The sequence below is a fragment of the Sorex araneus genome, chromosome 2, assembly GCF_027595985.1.
Source record: "Sorex araneus isolate mSorAra2 chromosome 2, mSorAra2.pri, whole genome shotgun sequence".
NCBI lineage: Eukaryota > Metazoa > Chordata > Mammalia > Eulipotyphla > Soricidae > Sorex > Sorex araneus.
The window spans coordinates 321260966-321284230 of NC_073303.1; the positions used below are offsets into that span (position 1 = coordinate 321260966).

At 47.6% G+C, this 23265-nt stretch overlaps 1 protein-coding gene across 1 annotated transcript in view; it reads left to right on the forward strand.

The window, feature by feature from the left end:
- Positions 1-23265, forward strand: part of ACSS1 (acyl-CoA synthetase short chain family member 1) — a 55795-nt gene that overhangs the window by 26834 nt on the left and 5696 nt on the right. The window contains exons 3-10 of the mRNA XM_055129019.1: positions 6185-6384; positions 10239-10414; positions 10890-11042; positions 16059-16206; positions 17384-17521; positions 20978-21070; positions 22206-22318; positions 22548-22674. Coding sequence (XP_054984994.1) covers positions 6185-6384; positions 10239-10414; positions 10890-11042; positions 16059-16206; positions 17384-17521; positions 20978-21070; positions 22206-22318; positions 22548-22674 — 1148 coding nt within the window. The remainder of the gene's footprint in view (positions 1-6184; positions 6385-10238; positions 10415-10889; positions 11043-16058; positions 16207-17383; positions 17522-20977; positions 21071-22205; positions 22319-22547; positions 22675-23265) is intronic.

The window sequence follows — 23265 nt, forward strand, 5'->3', positions numbered from 1 at the left end:
CCCAAAAAGCAAAAAAAAAAAAAAAAAAAAGGGTGCTCCACACACACTTACTTGCTTACTTGCTGTGGTACTTGCCAACGGTTTCACATCAGGTCGTGCTCACACATACTCTGGTCAGTGCTTGGCAGGTAGTCATACCTTTTGGCCATGGCACTTGTGTATATCTTTTAGTTGTATTGCTTATTGGGAGTCGCAGTTCTTTTTTTGCAGTTTTGGTGCTCACACATGTCTGGCTGAAATTTGGTTTAAAGGTTACCTCGCAATACTGGGGGGTCACAGAGAGAAGAGCTGTCAGGCTCAAAACTGTAAGGATTGTGGGGCCGGAGCGATAGCACAGCAGGTAGGGCATTTGCCTTGCTGTGCGGCGGACCCAGGTTCAATTCCCAGCATCCCATATGGTCCCCTAAGCACCACCAGGATTAATTCTTGAGTGCAGAACCAGGAGTAACCCTGAGCATTGCTGGGTGTGACCCAAAACAAACAAACAAAAGTTTCCTGCTTGCTGCCTGATTAACATTGTTATCATTTGGTTTTGTTTTGTTTTCGCACTTGAAATAAATTCCTCTAATTCACTTTAATGTGTTCATTTCTCACAAAGCAGCTGGTCACGGCCTCTCGGAATGAGTTTACAGGCTGGGAGGAAGCCAGTGTTCCCTGCAGCAACAGCCCAAAGGGTTGGTCCCTGAGCATCTGCATTTTTTCTTAACATAGAAACAGCACCGTTTCTGTTTGTGGGAGTCTTTAGGAAGTTATGAGTGTTCATTAACATCCTTTTAGACAGTTTTTGAGTGCTTAAAAGTACAGCAACACTTAATATTTATTTTTCAATGGTTTGAAGATCTAGGTTATGCTGACCGTGTATTACAGTGTACGAGTATGGAGGAGTTTAGATGGAGACAGTTCATAGGTCTGACAGCATGCAGCCACGCTAGGTTCAGTCCTAGCTGTGTATGATTCACTCAGCACCACCAAGGAGTGGCTCCCAAGCAAGAAACTGGGAGTTGCCTCTGAGCACTACTGGTTTATCTCCAGAAGTCCAAAATAAAGGAAAATGAAAATTCCAAGTTAAAAAATAATGAGTTATGGGGGCTGGAGCATTAGTATAGCAGGTAGGCCGTTTGCCATGCATGTGGCTGACCTGGGTTCGGTTCCCAGCATCCCATATGGTCCCCTGAGCACTGCCAGGAGTAATTCCTGAGTGCAAAGCCAGGAGTAACCCCTGTGCATCACTGGGTGTGACTCAAAAAGCCAAAAAATCATTTTAATAATAAATAAATAAATAAATAAAATAATGGGTTAGCTATAAAGATGAGGGGCAATTGATAAACAGAACAAATTGGATCAAATGGAGACGGCGTAAAGATTAAAAAAAAATCTCTGACCATAATCTAGAAAAGCCTGATAAAGTGCAGCTATTCAGGGTTAGCAATATAAGAGTTAGAGGAATTTGAACCACTAATGTCAGGTATGAAACTATCACTGTGCTCCTAGTTAGTGACATTAAATATGACATTGAGGCTTTGGGCACTCGTACTCTGTGCATGGGAAAATGTGGGACTGTGGCCGTTTGGTAACCTGGCCATGTCTATATGGTCTGAATAGAACCCTGGGAATCAGGATGAGAGGAACTGGAGGAGGGATGGAGAGTTGTCCATGGGCTCAAAGAAGCATCATTAACCAGTTACACTCATTCTGGGTCACTTTTCCCCCTGACTTTATTTAAACACTGTGGTTCACAAAGTTGTTCGTATTACAGGTATTCAATATTTCAACCCCAATTCTGTGTCACTTTTAAGGGCTGAGGTAGGATCAAGAAGTGGAATGTGAATTCCACTGCAAATCTCGGCCCAATTTTCAGAAGCCTCTTGCTCTGCTCAGGTGACAGAGGCAGCTGTAAGGCAGTGACATCCAGAGTGCAGTGTGAAAGGAGGGGCTGGACTGCCTCGACAGCAAGATTCCTCTACCCGTGACTCTCATACTCAGGGTTTCCACCCCACAGTGCCGAACTGTCAAGGGTCTTTCTGATCAGATGGGGAGCAAGCTCAGAAATTCGCCTGTATCTGATTTTCCAGCAGTTCCCTCTCTGGAGTGTGGAATTCACCAGGCCAGGACGTGCAGGCTGCCTCCATGTGGCCTGCTCCTCCAGGCTTGCAGGTCAAGGCCCAGCTCAGCACCTGGCGGTCTTCTACCCCATAATAAATTTACTCCTTCCTTACCCTGTGGTCACCATGTTCTTCCTCCCGCACACCTGCCATTTCCTGAAAGCCGTCTGTGCTAGCCTCCCTGATCACAGACATTGGTCCCGGAGCTGAGGTGCCGGATGCCTGTCACTCAGGCCTTCATTGTCTCGGCCCAGACCCACACCCCTCCTCGCCCTACACTGTGCCAAGGGCCTTTACCTCCGTCCCACCCAGAATGGAATGTTTAACATGTTGGGAATGAACCCGTGAATTTGCCGCTTTTATTTTACTTATTGATTCGTTATTTTCCTAGCATTTATATGTCAATGGACGTGAGTCAATTCAGGAAGTTCAGTTCTTAACTACTGCTTTAAAGTGCTTATCAAATGGAAAAGAAGTTTAGTAAGAAAAGTAGCTAATGATTCTTATTCTTCTTGTAGTATAATAAATGATTACTTTTTTTCACTTTTTAATCACAATGAATTACAAGGTTACAAAGATAAGATTGAGTTTCAGGCATACAATGTTCCAACACCAATCCAGTACCTACTACCCTCCAACAATTTCCCGCTTACTTTCCTACCCTCCAGCCTTCCTCTGTGACAGGTGCTTTTCCCCTCCTATACTGTCCTAGCATTGCCTTCACTAACTTGTCCCCACAAACCCTACCCCATTGGCAGTCACACTGGTTACTTCTTAAGGACAACCACTATTATTAATTTTCCTTTTAACTTTTATTGAAATAGCAGTATAACATTGCACTGTAGCACTGTCATCCTGTTGTTCATTGATTTGCTTGAGCAGGCACCAATAACATCTCCATTGTAAGACTTGTAACTGATTTTGGCATATCAAATACGCCATGGGTAGCTTGCCAGGCTCTGCCATGCAGGCGGGTTACTCTCGGTAGCTTGCCGGGCTCTCTGAGAGGGATGGAGGAATCGAACCTGTGTCGGCCACGTGCAAGGCAAATGCCCTACCTGGTGTACTACCGCTCCAGTCCAGCAATACAACATTATGAAACAGTATGTGTCATATAATCAGTATATATCATTATTTGTTAATCTGTATTAATACATTTAATAATTTAATAATAATAAATTATTACTTATTTAATAATATCATTTAATAATAAATTAATACATTTCTTTAGTTTTATAATGCAAATTTCAGCAGTAATATAAATTGAGTAGTGTTCTACTTCCCTATCCCCATTACTGAAGAACCAACAGCTGGAACTGGAGAGATAATATTGCAGGTAAGGCACTTGCCTTGCATGTGGCCAACCAGGCACCCCATATGGTTCCCTGAGAATAGCCAGGAGTTATCTCTGAGCACAGTTCTGTGCGTAAGCCCTGAGCACCACCAGGAGTGAGCCCTGAGCACAGAGGTAGGAGTGATCCCGGACCACCAGCAGGTGTAGCCCACCCATCTCCTCCAAGAGTCTGTAACTCTCCACAGCTCTCCCTGTGCCGCTGCTCCCCATCTGACCATTCTTTAAGATAGGGAAGAACTGAATCATTCTTAGTCAAGGTGAGAGGGAAATCACTGAAGGCAGAGGACACATTGATTCAGACTGAGCTGGCTAATTTAAAACATTTCAAACAAGATTTCAGGGAGTTTCTGTCTAATGAGATTTTCTGTCTGATGGAGCGGTCATGCCTGCTGATTGTTAAGCTGGGTCCTCGTGGGTGTCAGAGCCTGTGCCTCTATGCCACTGCCACAGCCATCTGCCTTCCTCCCCAGTCCCAGGGCTGTGATGGACCATCCAATAACGCGGAGCTTGGTAGTGAGAGCTTTCCCCTTCCCACTTTCCCCACCCTTCCCTTCCCTTCTCTTCCCCAACACCTGGTGGTTCTCAGGCTCGCTCCTGGCTCTGCACTCAGTGATCACTCCTGCGGGTGATCTGGGGACCATATAGGTTGGCAGAGATCAAAGCCAGGGGTCAGCCATATGCAAAGCAGGCATCATCCCCACTGTCCTATTGCTTCAGTCTGTGGGAGCTTTTTTGTTTCATCATATATTGGGGTAACAGCTGGATGGGGTGCCACTGACTAGACTTCTGTCCTCTTCCTGAATTCCTTAAGGAGAAAAGACAAATTGCAGCACTAAAGCCTAGAACCAGCTTCTGCGGAGTCGCTGGCCTAAGGCAAAGCGCTTGGGCAAAGCTGAACTGGCCATCCCATATTGCACCTTATTCTTACAGGAGGCCTGGGGAAGAAAGAGAGATGCTGGGGTCTCTGCCTAAGATGAGGTCCCCTTATTTTCTATCCTGTGCCATTCCCAGAACACTGCTTCTTCCAGCCCTCCCAGGGTCTTTGGCACCGCCATCTGACTGGCTGCGGGTCTGCAGGCCTATTGGAGTAGGATGGGGCTGGGGGTGCAGCCTGGTCGGTCCTTACATGCCAGTTCATTTTATGAGACACTAAAATCAAACCATGTACAGTGAGCTATTTGCAAAGTCTGTATTCCGTCGGTCCAGACTGCGGAATCCCACCAACTCCTGCCTCTCAGAAGCATCACTCCAGATAGGTGCATCTATCCAAGCTGGGCGCTGATCTCGCCACAGTGAGTCACGTACCAACACCTCAACCTCTCAGAGAGAGCCAGCATCTCAACTGACTGGAAGGACACAAAAATAAACCCAAATGAAAGAGTCACAGGGACCTGAGTGATGGGAGGTGCTGCTTGGTGCTCAACTCCACCCGGCGAAAGTGACTCAGTCTCCAGCTCATGCTGACCTCGAAGCCTGGACCTACCTTCCCTCTGACTATACTGTAGAGTTGGGGTTTTATGGGGGGAGCAGGGGTACACCTATGGTGCTCAGGAGTTTCTCCTGGCTCTGCACTCAGGAATCACTCCTGGCAGTGCTTGGGGAGCACATGGGAAGCCGGGGATCCTGCCACAGTTTCCTGCATGCAAGAGAAGCTCCTGACCCACTGCACTATTGCTGCAGCCCGAAACCAGGATACTGCAGAGTTGGGGTGTGTTGAGCCTGGGCCCTACCTGGCAAGACCCTTGGTTTGCACCGGGGACTTGTTGATTCAGAAAATTGGTGCCTCTGGGCCAGAGAAATGGCTCAATAAGGGAGCCTGCAAGATTGGCAGGCAGAGCCTGAGTAATACCAAGTGATGAGCTGGGAGTAACCCCGAGCGCCACTGGGTGGCACCTAAGCAAAAAATAAAAACAAGCCGAACAAAACTGGGCCTGGGGTTGCTCTCCAAATGTACTAAAATTAAAAGGGTTTTCTGGGGCTGGAGCGATAGCACAACGGGTAGGGCATCTGCCTTGCATGTGGCTGACCTGAGTTTGATACCCAGCATCCCATATACAGTGGGTAGGGTGTTTGCCTTGCACGGGCTGACCCGGGTTTCATTCCCAGCATCCCATATGGTCCCCCGAGCACTGCCAATAGTAATTCCTGAGAGCATGAGCCAGGAGTAACCCCTGTGCATCGCTGGGTGTTACCCAAAAAGCAAAAAATAATTAAATTAAATTAACTTGGTCTCTGAGAAAGCTTGCTCTTAAATGGATTCAAGAAAAGATTTTCGTTGTTTTTTTCTTTCTTTTTTTTCAGGGCCACATCCAGTGGTGCTCAGGGTTTACTCCTGGCTCTGCCATGAGGAATAATTCTTGGAGGGACTTGGGGGGCATATGGGGTGCTGCGACCCTGGGCATTTGCAGAACAAGTGCCCTGCCCACTGCACTGTGTCTCTAGTCCCCAGGAAGTCACGTTTGCCTCATCAGTGTGCTCGTGAACCTTTGACGGTGCCATCGACAAAGTTAAAAATGCTGACAATGCTTGGGAACCTTGAAGAAAATTAGATTGTCCAGACTTGACTGAAGCATTTTATTGCTTTCTAGAAAAGAATTTTCTGTGCAGTACCCGTGTGTGGTTGGCCCCTCCATGCCCAGTGTGCTGTTCCTGCAGTTTGCAGCATGCGTGCACCTTGAGGGACTCTGGGTTCTGCCTCACTCTGATGGGCTTCTGTTGCCTGCCCTAGGGAGCTGTTGGAGACCACCTGTCGCCTAGCCAACACACTCAAGAAGCATGGAGTCGGCCGTGGAGACCGGGTGGCGATCTACATGCCCGTGTCCCCACTCGCAGTGGCGGCGATGCTGGCCTGCACCAGGATTGGAGCCGTGCACACGGTCGTCTTTGCTGGCTTCAGTGCAGAATCCTTGGCTGGGAGGATCAATGACGGTGAGAGATGTGCTGCGTGAGGGAGCGATCAAGAGGGCGTTAGGTCTTTGTATAGGGCTTAGCTCATAGGGACTTGGGGTGGAGAGAGACATTAAAGTGAGACCAATGACGTATGCTACCAGAGAAAGGCACATGAGTGAGTGAACATCTATTCCGCAACCTGAGTGTATTGAATTTAAGCAGGTGGGAAAGGGAGGGAAGAGTCTAGTAGTGGGGACACAGGTTCTGGCTGAGTATGGAGGAGCTCAGCGTATGGGAAAGGAGCAAGGGGAGATGGGAGTAAAAGGAGAAGATGGGAAGCGGGGTACCACTGATTGGAACGGCATGCATAGCCTCCTTCCCCACCCCATCCCTAATACTAGTGCCTTCCCCAAAGAGATTTCATGGAGAGCAGAAAACATTTAAAGCGGGGTTTATTTTAAAAAGTACAGGAAGCAAACAGTAGGCTGGGAGTTAAAGTGAAGTGGTTGATCAAGGAAAAGAGCAAAAAGCAAAAACATTCCTGCAAACAAAGGGACACAGGGAGTGTGGGCCAGCTAGCTGCTCTCTCTGTCTCTCTGTCTCTCTGTCTCTCTCTCTCTGTCTCTCTCTGTCTCTCTCTGTCTCTCTCTGTCTCTCTCTGTCTCTCTCTCTCTCTCTCTCTCTCTCTCTCTCTCTCTGGTTTCAGAATTCCCACCCTCTATTTTCTTCCCATTCCACTCTCCAAAGGGTTAGACATGAATGGCAACTGAGTCTCTTTTCTTAAAAAGCATTTACAGTTTCAGGACACCTCGTATTTTCCCAGCACCAAGTTTACCTCATCTGAATCCTGCCACTTCATGAGAAACCTCAGTTCCCCACTGCTGCCGGTGGCGCCGATTATTCACTCAGGATCCAGACCCCTGGCGAAGTCTCTTTTTGTCAGCGGCATTTCTTTACTCCTTCAATTTTCTGTCAACAGATACACTGTCAGAAAAAGATTTTCTTTTAGTTCCATCTATTTCTTTACCAGCTTTTTCAGAAGGAATGCTTCAGTCAACTCTGAACAATCTAATTTTTTTTCAGGTTCCCAAGTATTGCCAAATTGTCAAAGAATTTGTAAATCCTTTCCACTTCAGAAAATATTTCACCTTCCCATTTACTACACTTTGGCCCAGAGCTTTTTCCACCACAAATTCTTTTTTTCTTTATTTTTTCTTATTTTAGTGAATCACCATGAGATACAGTTACAGACTTACAAATTTTTGTGATTACGTTTCAAACAATGTTCAAGTACCCATCCCTCCACCAGTGCCTTTTCTCCACCACCAACGTTCCCAGTGTCCCTCCTGCCACTCCCACCCCTTCCCAGCCCCTGCCTCTGTGTCAGACACATTCCCTCTTACTCTCTCCCCCACCTTGGGTGTTATGGTTTGCAATATGGGCACTAAGCAGCCATCATGCTGGTCCATAGCCTACTTTCAGCTCCACCACAAATTCTTCAGGCTCTATATCTTTGATTTTTTACTCTTTTCATTCTGTTTCCTACCCATTTTTGTTTGTTTGTTTGTTTGTTTGTTTGTTTTGCAGTGTAGTTGGAGACTTTTATTGCAGACTGGAAGAGCTATTTATTGTTCACCGCCTTGTAACTGCTCGGGTCCAGGATACGCACCATCTCTGGCCTTGCACACCTCAAGCTTGAGCCACAGCTGAGGGGGAGGTGCAGGGTACTGCTCATGGAGTCACCACACTCGTCCATATTTTTTTTAGCTTTTGAGCCACCCCAACAGTGCTCAGGGCTTAGTCCTGGCTCTGTGGTCAGGGACCATGTTTGGCAGAACTCAGGGAATCATACACAGTGGAGGGGATTGAACCCAGGTCAGCCCTGTGCAAGGTCACCCACTGTATTATCATTCCCCCCTTACATTTTTTTAGATATTTATTTTAAATTGAATTGCATGAATTAAAAAGTCTCAAAGATATTTATTATTGAGTTTCAGGTGTAAGTTGTTCCAACCCCAATCCCTTCACCCTCCACCAATGCCCTCAATTTTTCTCCCACCCCTTTGATCTTCATTCTACTAATGTGGTACTATGCATTGATTACATTTTGTATGTTGAATGATACTAGCATTCTCAGATAAATCCTACTAGGTCTTGGCATTTACTTCTGTCAGTATGCTGCTGAATACAATTCATTTGCATCTTGCTGAAGGGCATTTGCTTCAGTGATTATAAGGAATATTGGTCTGTGGTTTTCTTGTGATGTGTTTGGTTTTGGTATTGGGGTTATGCTGCTCATGTAGAATTAGCTTGAAAATGTTTCTTCCTCCATGAGCTCTTTTTGGAAAAAGATTTTTTTAATGCTTAGCAGTATTTGCCTCTGAAGAAAGTCCTGAAGTTTACTTCTTGGAGAATTATTACTCAATTTTTAAAGCCAGGGAAACGGAGACACAGAAAGATTAAATTACTTGTCCAACAGTAATATTGCTAGTAGTGACAGAGCCAGGATTTGAAAATAGGCATTCTGCCACGAGAGGTCATTAGAGTTACACTAGACTGTCCTTTCTTCTTTTGCTGTGTTGCCATAGTTACGAAGTGTATCTGTGAAGATTCTTTGACTCTGAGAATTTAGCAGTTGAGAATTTAGTAGCTGGAACTTCTGGAATCTTGAACAGCCATGCATGGAAGGGTTCTGGTCGTCTTAGTAATCTTGGAAGACATCAGCAGGAGAAATCCATTTAGAACCTAATGCTTAATCTGTGGGTCACAACCCCATACAGGGTTGCATTACTGAATGTCAGGGCTCATGAAATCTTAAAATCTTACTTTAAAATGTATTTCTTCATGGCATATTATCAGTAAATGATTATTTGCTTAGCAGTTACACATGACTACATATCTGGGGTTGCATGAAAATTTCTTGGGCAAAAGGGGTAGAGTGAAACAAGTTTAAGAATTCCTGGGGCTAGAGAAATAGTACAGCAGGTAGTGTTTGCCTTGCACGTGGCTGACCCAGGTTTGATCCTCGGATCTTATATGGTCCCCTGAGCACCATCAGGAGTAATTCCTGAGTGCAGAGCCAGGAGTAACCCCTATCACAAGGTGTGACCCAAAAATAAAAAAATAAAAAAATGAACAAAAAAAAACCCTTACAAGTGTAAGGAGCTCTGTTTAGAAAAGGACCTTGCCCTTCAGTTGTAGGAGCGGGTACATGCTCTCTTCTCTTCCTTAGGAAGCCATATAATAACCCACTGCAGCCTTGATCACTCCAGGTCTTCTCAAGGGAATGTGGGGGCCTTTTTATTTCCTGTAGTCTTTAGGATAATTCTAAGTACCCTATTTGCTGTTCCAGTCCATCCTCTGAAGGTGAGATGGAGGAGGTGGGGTGATGGAAACATCTGTCTGGGAGTGTGGCAGTAAAGGCTCTTGGTACCCAGCGTTTTACTGGACAAGGAGGGGCTGATGGCCACACCAGGGCTTTTGCTCTAACTGCCCAGCTGTCTTGCCCTCTCCTCCTGCTGCTGTTCTGCACTGTAGGGGCCATTGCTGGCACGGTGTGATGAGGCCTAAGGGGAATCCCAGGGCAGGTGTTGGGGAATCACAGTCTCAAGAATCAAACCTCAGAGTAACTCATCTCCTCTCCCTTCACTCATCCCCCCTCCTTCACTCCACGGGGTATAGAGTCCTTGTTTGCTCCTCCCCAGAGTGAGACCCAGTGCCGCTGTTCTCACACACAGATGGTAGAGCAGGCAGACTCCTCTTCCCGTGTTGATTCTTGCTCTCAAGATGGGGTTTTCGCACTCAAGATCGGAGTGTGTGGCTGTCGGTTGGGGCAGCTGCCAGGGTTAGGAGAAGAGGAGACTCACCCGAAATGTCTCTGCTGTCTCTGCCAGCCGAGTGCAAGGTGGTTCTCACTTTCAACCAAGGACTTCGGGGAGGGCGTGTGGTGGAGCTGAAGAAGATAGTGGATGAAGCTGTGAAGCACTGCCCCACTGTCCAGCGTGTCCTGGTGGCTCACAGGACGGAGAACAAGGTCCCCATGGGGGATCTGGACATCCACCTTGAGGAGGTAGGATACCTTACTTTGCTTTTTTTGTAGTTTGAGGGTGGAAGAAGGTGGCTGATGTGAGTTTGTATTGCGGTTCTCAATTTGGGTCCCCAGAGCTGTCCAGAGTCTCCCACTGGTATGGGATGGGGAAACATCATTTTTGAGATGTTAGAACCCAGGTGCCACAAATACGCTGAACCCTCAGTCTGACACCTATTGGATCCCCCTCTTAGCAGCTCTCTGCATCTGGGGAGCCAGAGCAATAGTAAGCGAGTGAGGCATTTGCCTTGCATGTGGCCGACCTGGGTCGGATCCCGAGCCCACCAGGAGTGACCCTGAGTGCAGAGCCAGAAGGAAGCCCTGAGCTCCAGGGGGTGTGGCTCCAAACAAAATGGAATTCTCATCAGCTCTGAATTCTGTTGCCACCGGACTCGGGTTCCCGCAATGACACTAGTGAGTGGAGGCTGAGTGCACGCTTGTTTCTTTCCTCTTCCAGGAGATGGCCAGAGAGGACCCCACCTGTGCCCCGGAGAGCATGGGCAGCGAGGACATGCTCTTTATGCTGTATACCTCGGGGAGCACCGGGAAACCCAAGGGGCTTGTGCACACCCAGGCAGGCTACCTGCTGTACGCAGCGCTGACACACAAGGTAGGTCCTCAGCACCACCCCTGGGAGGGCTGGATTTTCAGATAGTGCCACTTGGCGAGAATAAGATGCTGATGTTGTCTGCTGAGAGCAGAGAGCAGGGTGGGAGGCAGTGGAGGCAGACAGAGCCCATCTTGCTCCTTTGAAGAACCTGGGGTCCTTGATCTGGATCTCACTGGTGGCCTGTGGGTCTCTGCTCCTGTGTCTGTGGCCCGTTGTTCTGAAGCTGGAGGAATTCTGAGTCCCGGACCTGACCTGCTGCCAACAGGCACATTCTGGTGCTTGGCTCCTTCTTCCTTCAGAAAAAAATGTTATAGATGATATTTTTTTACTACATTGCTCTCAGGAGGAATAGATGAGTCATGCATAACAAAACATTTTCTTGAACCTAAAACATCATTTTGTTCTTGAAAAGAAAAGAAAATGTCTTCATGGATCCTTAATATGATTGCATCTTAAGGCTCTCACCACTTTGACCACATTTTATTTTATTTTATTTATAGAATTACCGTGAGCTACAGTTACAAAGTTTTGATGTTTGAGTTTCAGTCATATAATGATCGAACACTCATCCCTCCACCAGTGTACATTTTCCACCACCACTGTGCCCATATCACCCCCATTCCAACCCTCCCCCTGCCCCTAGGCAGACAATTTCCTTCCTACTCTCTCTCTACTTTGAGGCCTTCTGGTGTGCAATACAGGTACTTAGAGGCCATCTGTTTGGTCCTTTATCTACTTTTAGCACACATCTCCCATTCCGAGCGATCCCTCCAGCCATCATTGTCCTAGTGATCCCTTCTCTATCCCAGCTGCCTTCTCCCCCAGCTCATGAGACAGCTTCCAACCATGGAGCAATCCTCCTGGTCCTTGTGTCTACTGTCCTTGGGTGTCAGTCTCATATTGTGTTATTTTATATTCCACAAATGAGTACAATTTGCCCACATTTTAAAAGTGTGAAAATTCAAAAAGAAAAAGTTAAATGGAAATGGAAATTGAAAAGGGAAGTACATCTGTGAGGAAATGCTATAGTGCACCATCCTGTTGGGAACGTGAAGCAAACAATGCAGCACTATGTACCAGTAAAGACATTTAAAAATTGATATTCATCCAAACACGGTGGGAGATTGTGAGGTTGGTGGCACCCCTGGACCCTGCCCAGGTGGGATAAGCATTGGCGATGCCACCTTGAACTTGACCTTTGCAGAGGTGAAGCTGATCTCAGCAGAGAGGGCAGCCAAGGACACCAGCGGGCCAGGCGAGCAGAAGGCCGAGCCTCTGCACATTTCACGGCTGAGGCTATGTTGGTTTCTCAGTTTGACCAAGTAGGAATGTTCCGCTTCTGGATATTATAGGAAACCTTTTCCTAAAATGTCACCAAGTCGATCAAATTGTTTCTTTCACCTCACTTTACAATGAGGTGAAAGGTTCTTCATATTTTTGGCGTTTTTTCAAAGTGACACTCTGCATGGTTCCACAAAGACAGGGGACTATGGGTGAGGGAACAACTTGAATTTCCCTTCTTTCATTGATTTTTTTTGTTTATTTTAGGGACACACCAGGATGTTTTCAGGTCTTACTCTTAGTGGGGTTAAGGGGACCAAATAGGGTGCCCAGTATCAAACTTAGGTTGATCTCTTGCGAGACAAGCTCCTTACCTACTGTTCCGTGTCTCTAGCAGCCCTACCCCACTTCTATCACCGATTTTTTTTCTAAAACTGCAGAGGGCTGGAAACACTCAGCCTTCTATTGTTATAAGTAAGCACGAGTAGTAGATGAGTAGCAGAGGTCTCTAATAGGGGATGCGCCAGGCTGACCAGCTAACTTAGCTCCTGGGATCAGGAGAGTCAGAGATGCTCCTCAGGGATGCGACCAGCCTCACAGCACAGGGTCTATCAGCGTTTGTCTGAGGAAGGAAACACACAGGCACAGCCTCCTGAGCTCCCACTGTGCACAGACTACTCCCGCCTTCCCCAGCCAATCCTCACTGGCGGGGCTCCCTGCTCTCCCCACATCTGCAGCCCCAGCTGCCTGGCAGGGGCGGTAGTGGTGCTGTTGTACATCAGGTCATGGGTCAGTGTACTTGGGGTCTTATCACTGCCCCCCAGGTGCATTTGTGCCTGTGGATACATGTGCCTCCCTCAGGGGTAAGCATGCATGTGCATGGATGTGCCTGTGTATCTGGGCGTAAAAGCATGGGTGTGCAGAACCAAAGGGTGTCTTCAGGAAAGTTACCTCTGATAGGAGCATGGGGGGATGAGTAGGGTTTGCGGGTGGCATGGGGGTCAGGGTACTGCCTACTTGGTCTTTTGGAGGACAATTGCCTGGATCCCTGCTTTTGTCTAACAATGCCAGAGAGAGAGGAGGAGGAGGAGGAGGAGGAGGAGGAGAGAGAGAGAGAGAGAAAGAGAGAGAGAAAGAGAGAGAGAGAAAGCCAACTCTGGGAAAGATTTGGCAGTTTGACTCAGACTTGACTTAAAAATCTTTTACATCCTGGGTTTCATCTCCAGCATTGCTTGGTGACCCTAGAACACACTAAGTATGGCCCCCTCAACTGTGACCAGAAAAAATCCTTTAGGTGCCCTAACAACAGTGATGAGGAAGTATGGGCTACCCTGGAGGAAGTGCTCCCTGCTTTGGGACCTGGTCAGGGGTCCTGGTCTCAGCTATATCCGGAAACTCCAAATGAATGTAGCTATATCCTTGCTGTGGCCAAAAGGTTCTGTGCACTTGCTCAAAAATGAGCAAAAACAAAATAGTTATTTAAATTGTGAAATGGAACATAGATGCAGAAAAGCAGCATGAAATTCGCTTATAAATGGATGGACACTGAAAGTATCATGCTGAGTGAAATAAGTCAGAAGGAGAGGGACAGATGTAGAATGACTGCACTCATTTGTGGGATATTAAGAAAAACATAGTATGAGACTACCCAAGGACAGTAGAAATGAGGATCAGGAGGATTGTTCCATGGCTGGAAGCCTGCCTCAGGTGCTTGGAGAGTTGGGTTAGAGAAGGGACCACTATGACAATGATGGTTGGAAGGGATCTCTCTCTGGATGGGAGATGTGGGCTGGAAGTGGGCAAAGGAGCAAACATGCTGTCCTCTCAGTATCTGTATTGCAAATCATAATGCCTAAAAGGAGAGAGAGTAAAAAGAAAAGTGCCTGTCATAGAGGCAGGCAGTGAGGTGAGGAGGTGGGGAGGGAAACCGGGGTCATTGGTGGTGGGGAATGTACACTGGTGGAGAGTTGGGTGTTGGAACATTGTATGACTGAAACCAGATCATGAAAACTTTGTAACTCTGTATCTCGTGGTAATTCTGTAAAAAATCATGAATAACAAAATCCCGTTGATCGTTGAATTGCTCAAGCGGTCTCAGTAACCTCTCCATTTGTCCTATCCCTGAGATTTTAGAAGCCTCTCTCTACTCGGCCTTCCCAGTGATGCCACATTGGATGCTCTTTCAGGGTCAGGGGAATGAGATCCAGCTTGTTACTGGCTTTGGCATATGGATACACCATGGGAAGCTTGCAAGGCTCTCCCATGTGGACAGGAAACTCTCAGTAGCTTGCTAGTTTCTCCCAGAGGGAGAAGTAGGTTATAAGATATCTTGTGGCCACAAAGTGGCCGCATGCTTCTGGGAGCTTGCTTTTAAGTCTCTGGATGTTGGCTGTTGATGGGACTACACATACCTGGGTTCCTCTGCTGGTACTTTCATGTGTGAGGCTTGTCCAAATGTGTGGAGAGGGGCCTTGAGCATGGCTGTGGCTAGGTTCCGGTGGTCTTTGGCCATTGGAAGCTCTGCTTGGGGTGAGGAAGGGAGCTGGAGCCCATCCCCTCCGAGGGGCCCCGGGGAAGACAGTCAGGCATGCGGGCAAGAAACTCTCTGTAAAAGAGAGTCTGTAAAATAATAATAAGAAGAAGAAATAAATAAGAAGAAAGAAAAGAAAAGCAGCCAACAGAATATGTCACTTAGTGAATCCCTGTGAGCCAAGCCCCATGTCATTTAGGAAGACTCGCCCTGTCTTTTAAAGTCTCACTGCCCCGTGTTTTCCTTTCTCAAGTGTCTTCACCCTGTAGTGGACCCTGTCCATTCACTTTTCCCAGAGGAAGAGTCAGTCTCAGGTTGGGCCTTTGCCAGAAGAAAGGAGATGATTATCTCAGGCCTCAGGTGCTAATAAAGCAACAGGAGTTCTTTGGGGTTTTTCTTCTCATTTTTGTTTGCACCTTCTTAAAGGATTTTTTAATTTTTGGTATAACAATGCAGAACACAGAACAGTGCCCGTTTAAGTTTTCTTTTGGTTTGGGGTCACACCTGGTAATGCTCAGAGCTTACTCCTGGCTTTGTGCTCAGTGTTAGCTCCTGGCAGGATCTAACTAGCAGTTAGCTAACAGGATCCCTATGCTGTGCTGAGGATCAAACTAGGGTCGGCCAAATGCAAGGCAAGATCCTTAGCCCTGTGCTATCTTCTTGGTTCATTTTGGCACTTAAATTTTTTTTATTTTCATGTTTGGGCCATGCCTAGCAATGCTCAGGGCATACTTCTAGCTCTGTGCTCAGAGACCAATCCTGGCAGTGCTTAGGAACTATGTGGGGTGCAGGGGACTCATCACGATTGACCATATGCAATGCAAGTGCCCTAGCAAGGTGAGTACTGCATATCAGACCCCACATGCCCTTTTTCGATGTACAACTAGATGAAGTCACACTGTGATGCAGGGTGGTCATTGTCCATGCCATAGCATGGCATCCCCATCCTGAAGGCCCTGTAGCTCTACTTGGACCCAGGCCACCCAACAGGATCACTTGGTCCGGGCCAGAGCCCTGCCCCTGAGGCTTGTGCCATGCCGAGGCCATATCTGTGACGGTGCTGCAGGAACCAGGACCATCCTTCTTCTCCTGTGATGGAAAAAGCCCCCAGTGCCCACACAGGTTCTGCTCTCTGTGCTAGTCAGAGAGCATGAGTGGCTTCCGGGAGCAGGTGACAGGCTCCTGACACTCCTCTCTTTCCACAGCTCGTGTTTGACTACCAGCCTGGTGATGTTTTTGGCTGTGTAGCTGACATTGGCTGGATCACAGGACACAGCTACGTGGTGTATGGCCCTCTCTGCAACGGAGCTACCAGTGTCCTTTTTGAGAGCACCCCGATCTACCCAAATGCTGGTGAGCCTGGGGGATGTCAGTGGTGTCTCTGGTGGGGGCAGGAAGAATGAGGGTGGTGGAAAGGGCTGCAGGGTGGAGCACTGCCCAGCTCTGGGCGGGTGGTGCCTCTGTGGGCTCTGTGGGCTCTCTGGAAGCTGGGGTCAGAGCAGAGCAGTGGCTCAGGAATCTGGCCTATCAGGGAACTGCCCGACAGTGCCTGCTCCACTGCCACACCCCAACCTCTCTCTTTAATCCTCCCACCTCTCTGGCCACCTGAGTCTGTCTGGCCCCTCCTCAAAGCCCCGACCTGCCACATCATCTCCGATGGAGCAAGGGACCCTTCCCAGCCCTGCCCTGCACCTTCAGAACCAGGCTTTGTAATAGGAGTGGCCGCTTATGCCCTGAAATCACCTCCATGATGAAGAGTCCCGTTGAGAAAGTGGCCTCCTCCTCTCACGGGTCAGCGTCCCCAACGTTCTGTTTCGAGGCACTTAAGGCTGGGAAGTCTGCCAGAGGTCTCTAAGCACGTGCTCCAGGGTGCTGACAGTGATGTGTATGAAATCTCTTCGCCCCTCTCTGCCTCCTTTCTAGCCTCCTAGAAAGACTCTGTAGGGGATTCCACAGGGGAAGGAGCTGGTTGGCAGGAAGTGCAGCCACTGTGGCCACCCCGAGCTCTGCTGCCCCTCTGCAGTGAGCGTGAGCTTGTGGGAAGTTGTGCTTGGCTGAGAGGTAGTTGTGCCTGATGGCCACTCTGCTCCAAGGGAAGCCTCGGCCACCTCTTTGGAACCAGCTAAGTGTGAATATCAGGTAATAATGTTACCTGCAATATTTCATCTTAATTCACAGCAATGCCACTGTGGATGGATCCCTCCCCTCTCCCAAGTGGGATCCATCCCGTCGGTACCATGGTCCAGAGCTGAGCAGAGACCCCACCATATTGCAAGGGAGCTGGGAGAGGGTGCATACACGACCCCCGTCCCCATCCTCTTGGTAGTCTCGGTGTTGGATGTTTGTAGGTGAGCACTCACAGGGGATGTGGGTACTCGCAGGTGCTCCTGAGAACTCATACGTGCCCTTGTGGGTGTTTTAAGCACTGACATGTTGCACACGTGTGCAGGCTGTAACTGGTGACTGATTTTGAAGTTTACAGTTGATATTGGTTGGCTCTCAGACTAACAGGGAATTCTGACTTTTGTAGGTCGGTACTGGGAGACGGTGCAGAGGTTACAAATCAATCAATTCTACGGTGCCCCAACAGCTTACCGGCTCTTGATGAAATACGGTCCTGCTTGGGTGACAAAGTATGACCGCTCATCCCTCCGTACCCTGGGCTCAGGTGAGTGACCCCCCTTGCAGCAGGAGAGCAAGTTCTGTGCTCAACCAGAGTCAGGGAAGGGATAAGGAGTTTTAATCAAGAAATCTACATGGCCACATCTGATGATACTAATCAGGATATCCCATGTCCCCCCACAGACCATGGGTGCTAACTCTGAGGTGCTGTCTGAATCCTCTGCTTCATTTTTGTTTGTCTGTTTGTTTTATTTGTTTTGGGAACACACTGGGCTATTCAGGGCTACTCCTGGCAGGGCTTGGGAGACCTTCTGTGGTGCCAGGGATGCAACTCAAGTCAACCATGGCCAGTCAGGTTCTCTGTGGCTGTCTGTCTGGTCCTGGGCTTTATTTTATTAAAAGCCCTTACCAAGTCGGTTAAGGCCTCACCTGAGCAACTGCATGGAATCAAACTGCATCAGAGACTCCTTATGACTCCCAAGTACCGCGATACATGAATTTGGGTGCTGTTCTTGCTGTGGACACTTCCAAGCAGAGTTGGGCATCCAAAAGCAATACCTGCTTGGAATTTTTATTGTCACCAAGGCATATGGAATCATTCTGGAAAGAAGTGTGAGGTTAAGGTTAGATTCTCCTGGGAGGTAGAAGCCATCGTGTTTGTTCTCTCTGCTTTTGCTGGCTGATATTCCTTTATACCCCCACACTTGTTATCAGGTGTGACCTTGAATACAAGTCTGGAAAATTTCCTTGCTCTTTTTAGTCAGGGCATGAATATGCTCCGTGTCTTTTCAGAGGAAGTGACTGGGGACAATCATCAGATTTGGGTTTTGGGGTTTGGAGACACAGCTAGTGGTGTTCAGGGTCATTCCTGTTCCTGTGTTCAGGGAATGTTACGCAGTGCTAGGATGGAATCTGGGCCAGCCAAATGCAAGACCTTAACCCCTGTCTTATCTCCCCAACTCAGAAATGTGTCTTTATTGCCAGATACCTCTGTGGAGGAAGGCACTGGCTGTGTTACTGGGTGCTGGGTAGCGGGTGGTGGGACAGCGCTTGTGAAGGTAGTAGGATCCTGTGTGCTTTGCCTGCAGTGCTGCGCTACCCCCTCTTTGCACCATCGGGTCCTGAACCTTGCAGCAGGTCAGGGGGGAGCCAAGTGCTTATTTGAACTCATCAGTATGCAGAGATTTCCATTAAACTGAGCTGTATTCTTTGAAAGTTTGTCCAAATCCTCCTGTGGAGATCCATGCCTCTGTGATTTACAAGGTTTAATTTTTATCAAGACACTGATTTTCCATATACTTCAGGGCAACCATGGAGATTCTTGCCTTCTTCTTGGGGATGTGCTTGAGTTTGAGTCAGTATACATTCCACACTGGCCTGCCAGACACAGAGGCAGCATGGACTCAAGAGACCTCTCCAGGTTGGCTACACATAGATCCTGTGCTATGGGCATTAGTGACACTAACTCAGTGAGCTCCTGCCGGGGGCTCTTGCATCAAGTTATGTCAGTCTGTTTGGGCAGCTCTCACAGTGCCATGTACTGGGTGGCTTATAAACAACAAGAATTAATTTCTCATTAAAAAAAGAATTAATTTCTCATGTTTATGGAGGCTGGAATCTAAAGTCAGAGCACCAATATGGTGTATCTCTGGTGAGAACTTCTTGGTTCATGGGCAGACCTTCTCACTGTATTCTCAAAGAATACAAAGGGCTGTCTCATAAGGGCACTACTGCCTTTCATCAGAACTCCACCCTCATAATCTCATCACCTCCCAAAGGCTTCCATAGGTTATTGCCTCCTCAGCAAGCACAAAATAATTTATTTTATATTGTTTATTACAACCAAACGGCTAATACAATTATCAAAAAATTGTTTCATAAAAGAAAATTTTGAAAACTGTTAAATTTCACAATGAGTTCATCAAAGTCGTTAAGCGTTTACTAAGTTGTTTGTTGCTAGTTGAGCTTTCTGAGTTATTGTTGGTTGAGTTTATTTGGCTTCTATGCTACTTTCCTATCCAATCTTCTGTGCTCCTGATGGGCTGTCAGTGTTGTGGAATTTGGAGGTGGGGCATTCCAGGACCTCTAGGACCTGTAGAACTGGGCCAGTGAATTTCAGCAGCTTGGCTTGACTTGCATCTCTTCTGAGATTGGTGGTGAAACTGTGAATTTGGGTTGCTGCTTACATGGCAGTGAGATGTGGGTGTCGCTATTGGATCTTTCTGCAATCTGGGAGTTAGGGAGAGGGGGATGCCTGTCACCATCCAAGATGACCCCAGAATTCTCAGCCTGTAAAAGGATGAACCTGGAATAATTCATTGGCTTGGCATCTCCGTAAAGATCAGTCTTGAAGCAGTCAAGTTGGGCCATTTGTGTGGTTTACATGGCAGCAGCTGTAAGGTATGAGTGCAGCTGCCAGCACTTTGGCAGGTAGACTCTTCCCATCACCCTCCCAAGGTGCTCCAGAGTTTTAAGCTAGAAGACTGGTGTACTCATAAGTCCCAGCAGGTTGGCTTGCATCTTTCCTGAGATAAATAGTGAAGCCATGAAGCTGGCCTGTTCCTTACATGGAGGAGGCTGTGGGATGTGAGTGTGGGACCTGACACACATTTAAATTTGGCTGTTTAAGTTTACATTTCTTGTTTTCAGTGCTGTTGACTCTATGATTTGAACATTTAACTAAACCACTCCATGGTTAGACTCACACCCTTGACCCCTGCTCCCTGTCTATATCTCCCTTTGATTTCTATCCTTCCCTGTCCTTCTTCTCCCTGAACTCTGGGGCCAATGGTTCATCAGTACGCTAAGCATCCCCATGCCTTAAAACATTGCATTCCCTCATCTGAATATACATGATGGTTTTTGCCATCTTTGTTCTGCTGCTTTTGTTCAGAACTATGTCTGATGTTAATCCCAATATATGTGGCAAAGGTTACTATCTTCATGCTATCAAGTTTTCTGGTCCATGACATGTGCCAGTCTATTTACTCATTCCAGTCTTGATGGGAAGATTTGGTTTTGACTGCTGTGAATATACTGATGTTTGCTTTTAGTGGATACATTCACTAGTTTCTTTAGGATATAGCTATGTTTTTTGTTAATAGGAGAAATGTGTTTAGCTTTAATAGATAATTTTCCCAAACAGTCATTCAAAATCATATTGAGTATGTGCCTTTTTAAGTACTGAAATACCCGAGTTGCCTCTCTACTTCAATTTGCTGTACCAAACTCTTCTTTATACATGCATGATATTGCTTTGTCTCCATTTTTGTCAACTATTTGTTGTTTTTTTTTTCACTCTCCGATGGTGAAAATATCTCATTGTGTTGTGTATTTCTTTAATGGATACAAACATAATGAACCTGACTGCTTTCCATGTTTCCCTGTACGTGCTCTAGGACATAAAGCTATATCCCTTGAGTTATCAAGCATAAATGCCTTTGGGTTCTCTGATTTATTGAGATATTCTAACCCATTTTTTGTGTTCTGTGTGTGATTTCAGTGGGAGAACCGATCAACCATGAGGCCTGGGAATGGTTGTACAAGGTGGTGGGTGACAGCAGGTGTACACTCGTGGATACCTGGTGGCAGACAGGTGAGAGTCCCCCAGAAAGAGGGAGCAAGAGCTGGCTTGGGAGGGCTTTCTGACAGTTGGATGCTTCATGTCAGTGAACGCAGAATATCATTACCACCAGAGCTTTCTGACAGAACAGAAGGGGCTTGCAAACATGATAGATAACCACCACTAGCTGACTGGCACCAGGGGCTGTGTAGACATGACCAGTCACCACCAGCACTAGCTGATGGGTCCAGGCAGGCTACGTAGAAGTGACCCATCACCACCTTTGTCTCAACTCCTCTATGTGGTGTTGACTGCCTGGTATCTGGAATTAGATAGCTTAGAGTCTGGATGTATTTCCTGCTGTGAGGCTTGGATTGTGTCCTGGCTTCTCTGAGCCTCTGTGGTCTTGATTATAAATGAGTCTGCTGCCTCTGAGCTCTGGGTGAAGGTGAAAGAAAGTGAAGATGTTCAGCATTATCCTCTTAGGTACCACTTTCTCAACCAGGAGAGTCTCTCTGTGAGAGGGCCCTATAGTTTCAGGGACCATGACTCCACATTTAAGTTTCAGTGGGAGAGGAAATTTTTAATGTGGCATTTAATTTTCTCTTTAGTATTTAATATACTAGAGTTTGGGGGAAAAACCCACTCCTGAGGTAATCAGAGTAGGGCTCCTCCTTAGAGAATTCAAAAGTCAGATGCCCTGCACAGCTCTGCAGTACAGGAAGGAGGAGGGCAGACTCACTGGAGGTTCGTGCTGGCTAGTGGAGACAAGCACTGGAGAATGCACACCGCAATTCTTCCTGGGCACCAAATCTAGTCAGTGTAGGAGGTGCTGGTTCAGACAGTGAACATCCTCTGCCTTCTCTTGCACATGGTGAGCTGAAGTGACTCCACTGGACAGACTCCACATCAGCTGGAAATGGAGAAAGCACCATTTGACTGTGGGGATCACAGCTTCTGCCTCAGTGCCTTCTGCTGTGGGCCTCTCTGGTTCTCACAGTGGAGGGGGCAGCCTAGTTTGCCTCTGGGAAACCATCTTTTCGTTCTCACCAGGGCCAGTCCAGTCCTGTTCTGACAGAGTATGGAGTGTCTGTCCAAACCCCTGGGAGGGCCCTGTTCTGCATAAGTGAGTCCTCACCCCTGTGTCCAATATGTGTCCCCTCCCCAGAGACTGGCGGCATCTGCATTGCTCCTCGGCCCTCTGAAGAAGGGGCAGAGATCCTCTCTGGCATGGCCATGAGGCCCTTCTTTGGCATCGTGCCTGTTCTCCTGGATGATCAGGTGTGTCCAGACTCCCCAGGGCCACCCCTTCCCATCAGAAGAATAGTTGAACAGAGAAACACCTCAGCACCTGAGTGGAGGGGGTACATGAGCCACCACTGAACTCTCTAGTGCCTAGGTCCTTGCAGAGGGAAAAATTCTAGAAAGCTCTGGAAGCTCCTTGGGGTGGTCTTGTGTCCCTGCCCCACACCAGCCTGCCTATCCTCTCATACTGTATCCACATCTATAGGGGAACATCGTGGAGGGCGGGGATGTCTCTGGGGCCCTGTGCCTTTCCCAGCCGTGGCCAGGCATGGCCAGGACCATCTATGGAGACCACCAGAGGTTCATGGACGCCTATTTCAGGGCTTATCCAGGTGAGTTGGCCCTAGTGAATGCATCAGGCCTATTTCCCTCCCTGCTATATTTATCATTGAGAAAATGCATTAACACATTTTTCTTGTTGAGTAAAGGGTGGAAATTAGAATCAGACTCTTTGAGGCACCAGCTGAGCACTATTCCTTGCTTCCCTGGGGGGTTCAGTAGAAGTGTTCCCAACATTTTTTAGCATTGGATTATGGCATGCTATTAAGCTTTTAGGAAGGAAAAGTGAAGAAGTCACCTTGGACCATGATCGTGATGCCAGTGGGCTTCTTCCAGTTGGTGTTTATTTTTTCCCATTGGCTCTTAGGCTCTGGCCTGGAGCTGGCAGGTGCAGAGTCCCAGATGGAACTGTCGCCTTCAGTCTCAGACTAATCTGCAGTGGAGATACCTTGCTTGAAGGGCCTTGCACATACTCCCCTACATAGCAGGACTTTACTTGGTGTCACAGCTAAATCGCCAGAACATTTGCCCTTCTCTCTCACACAGCCAGAGGGCAGTTTCAAGGTGCCTCCTGTCTCCTCCAGAGCCAGGGGACTTCAGGAAAGGGACACAGCAGGGTGCTGAACTTTAACTCTTCATAATTT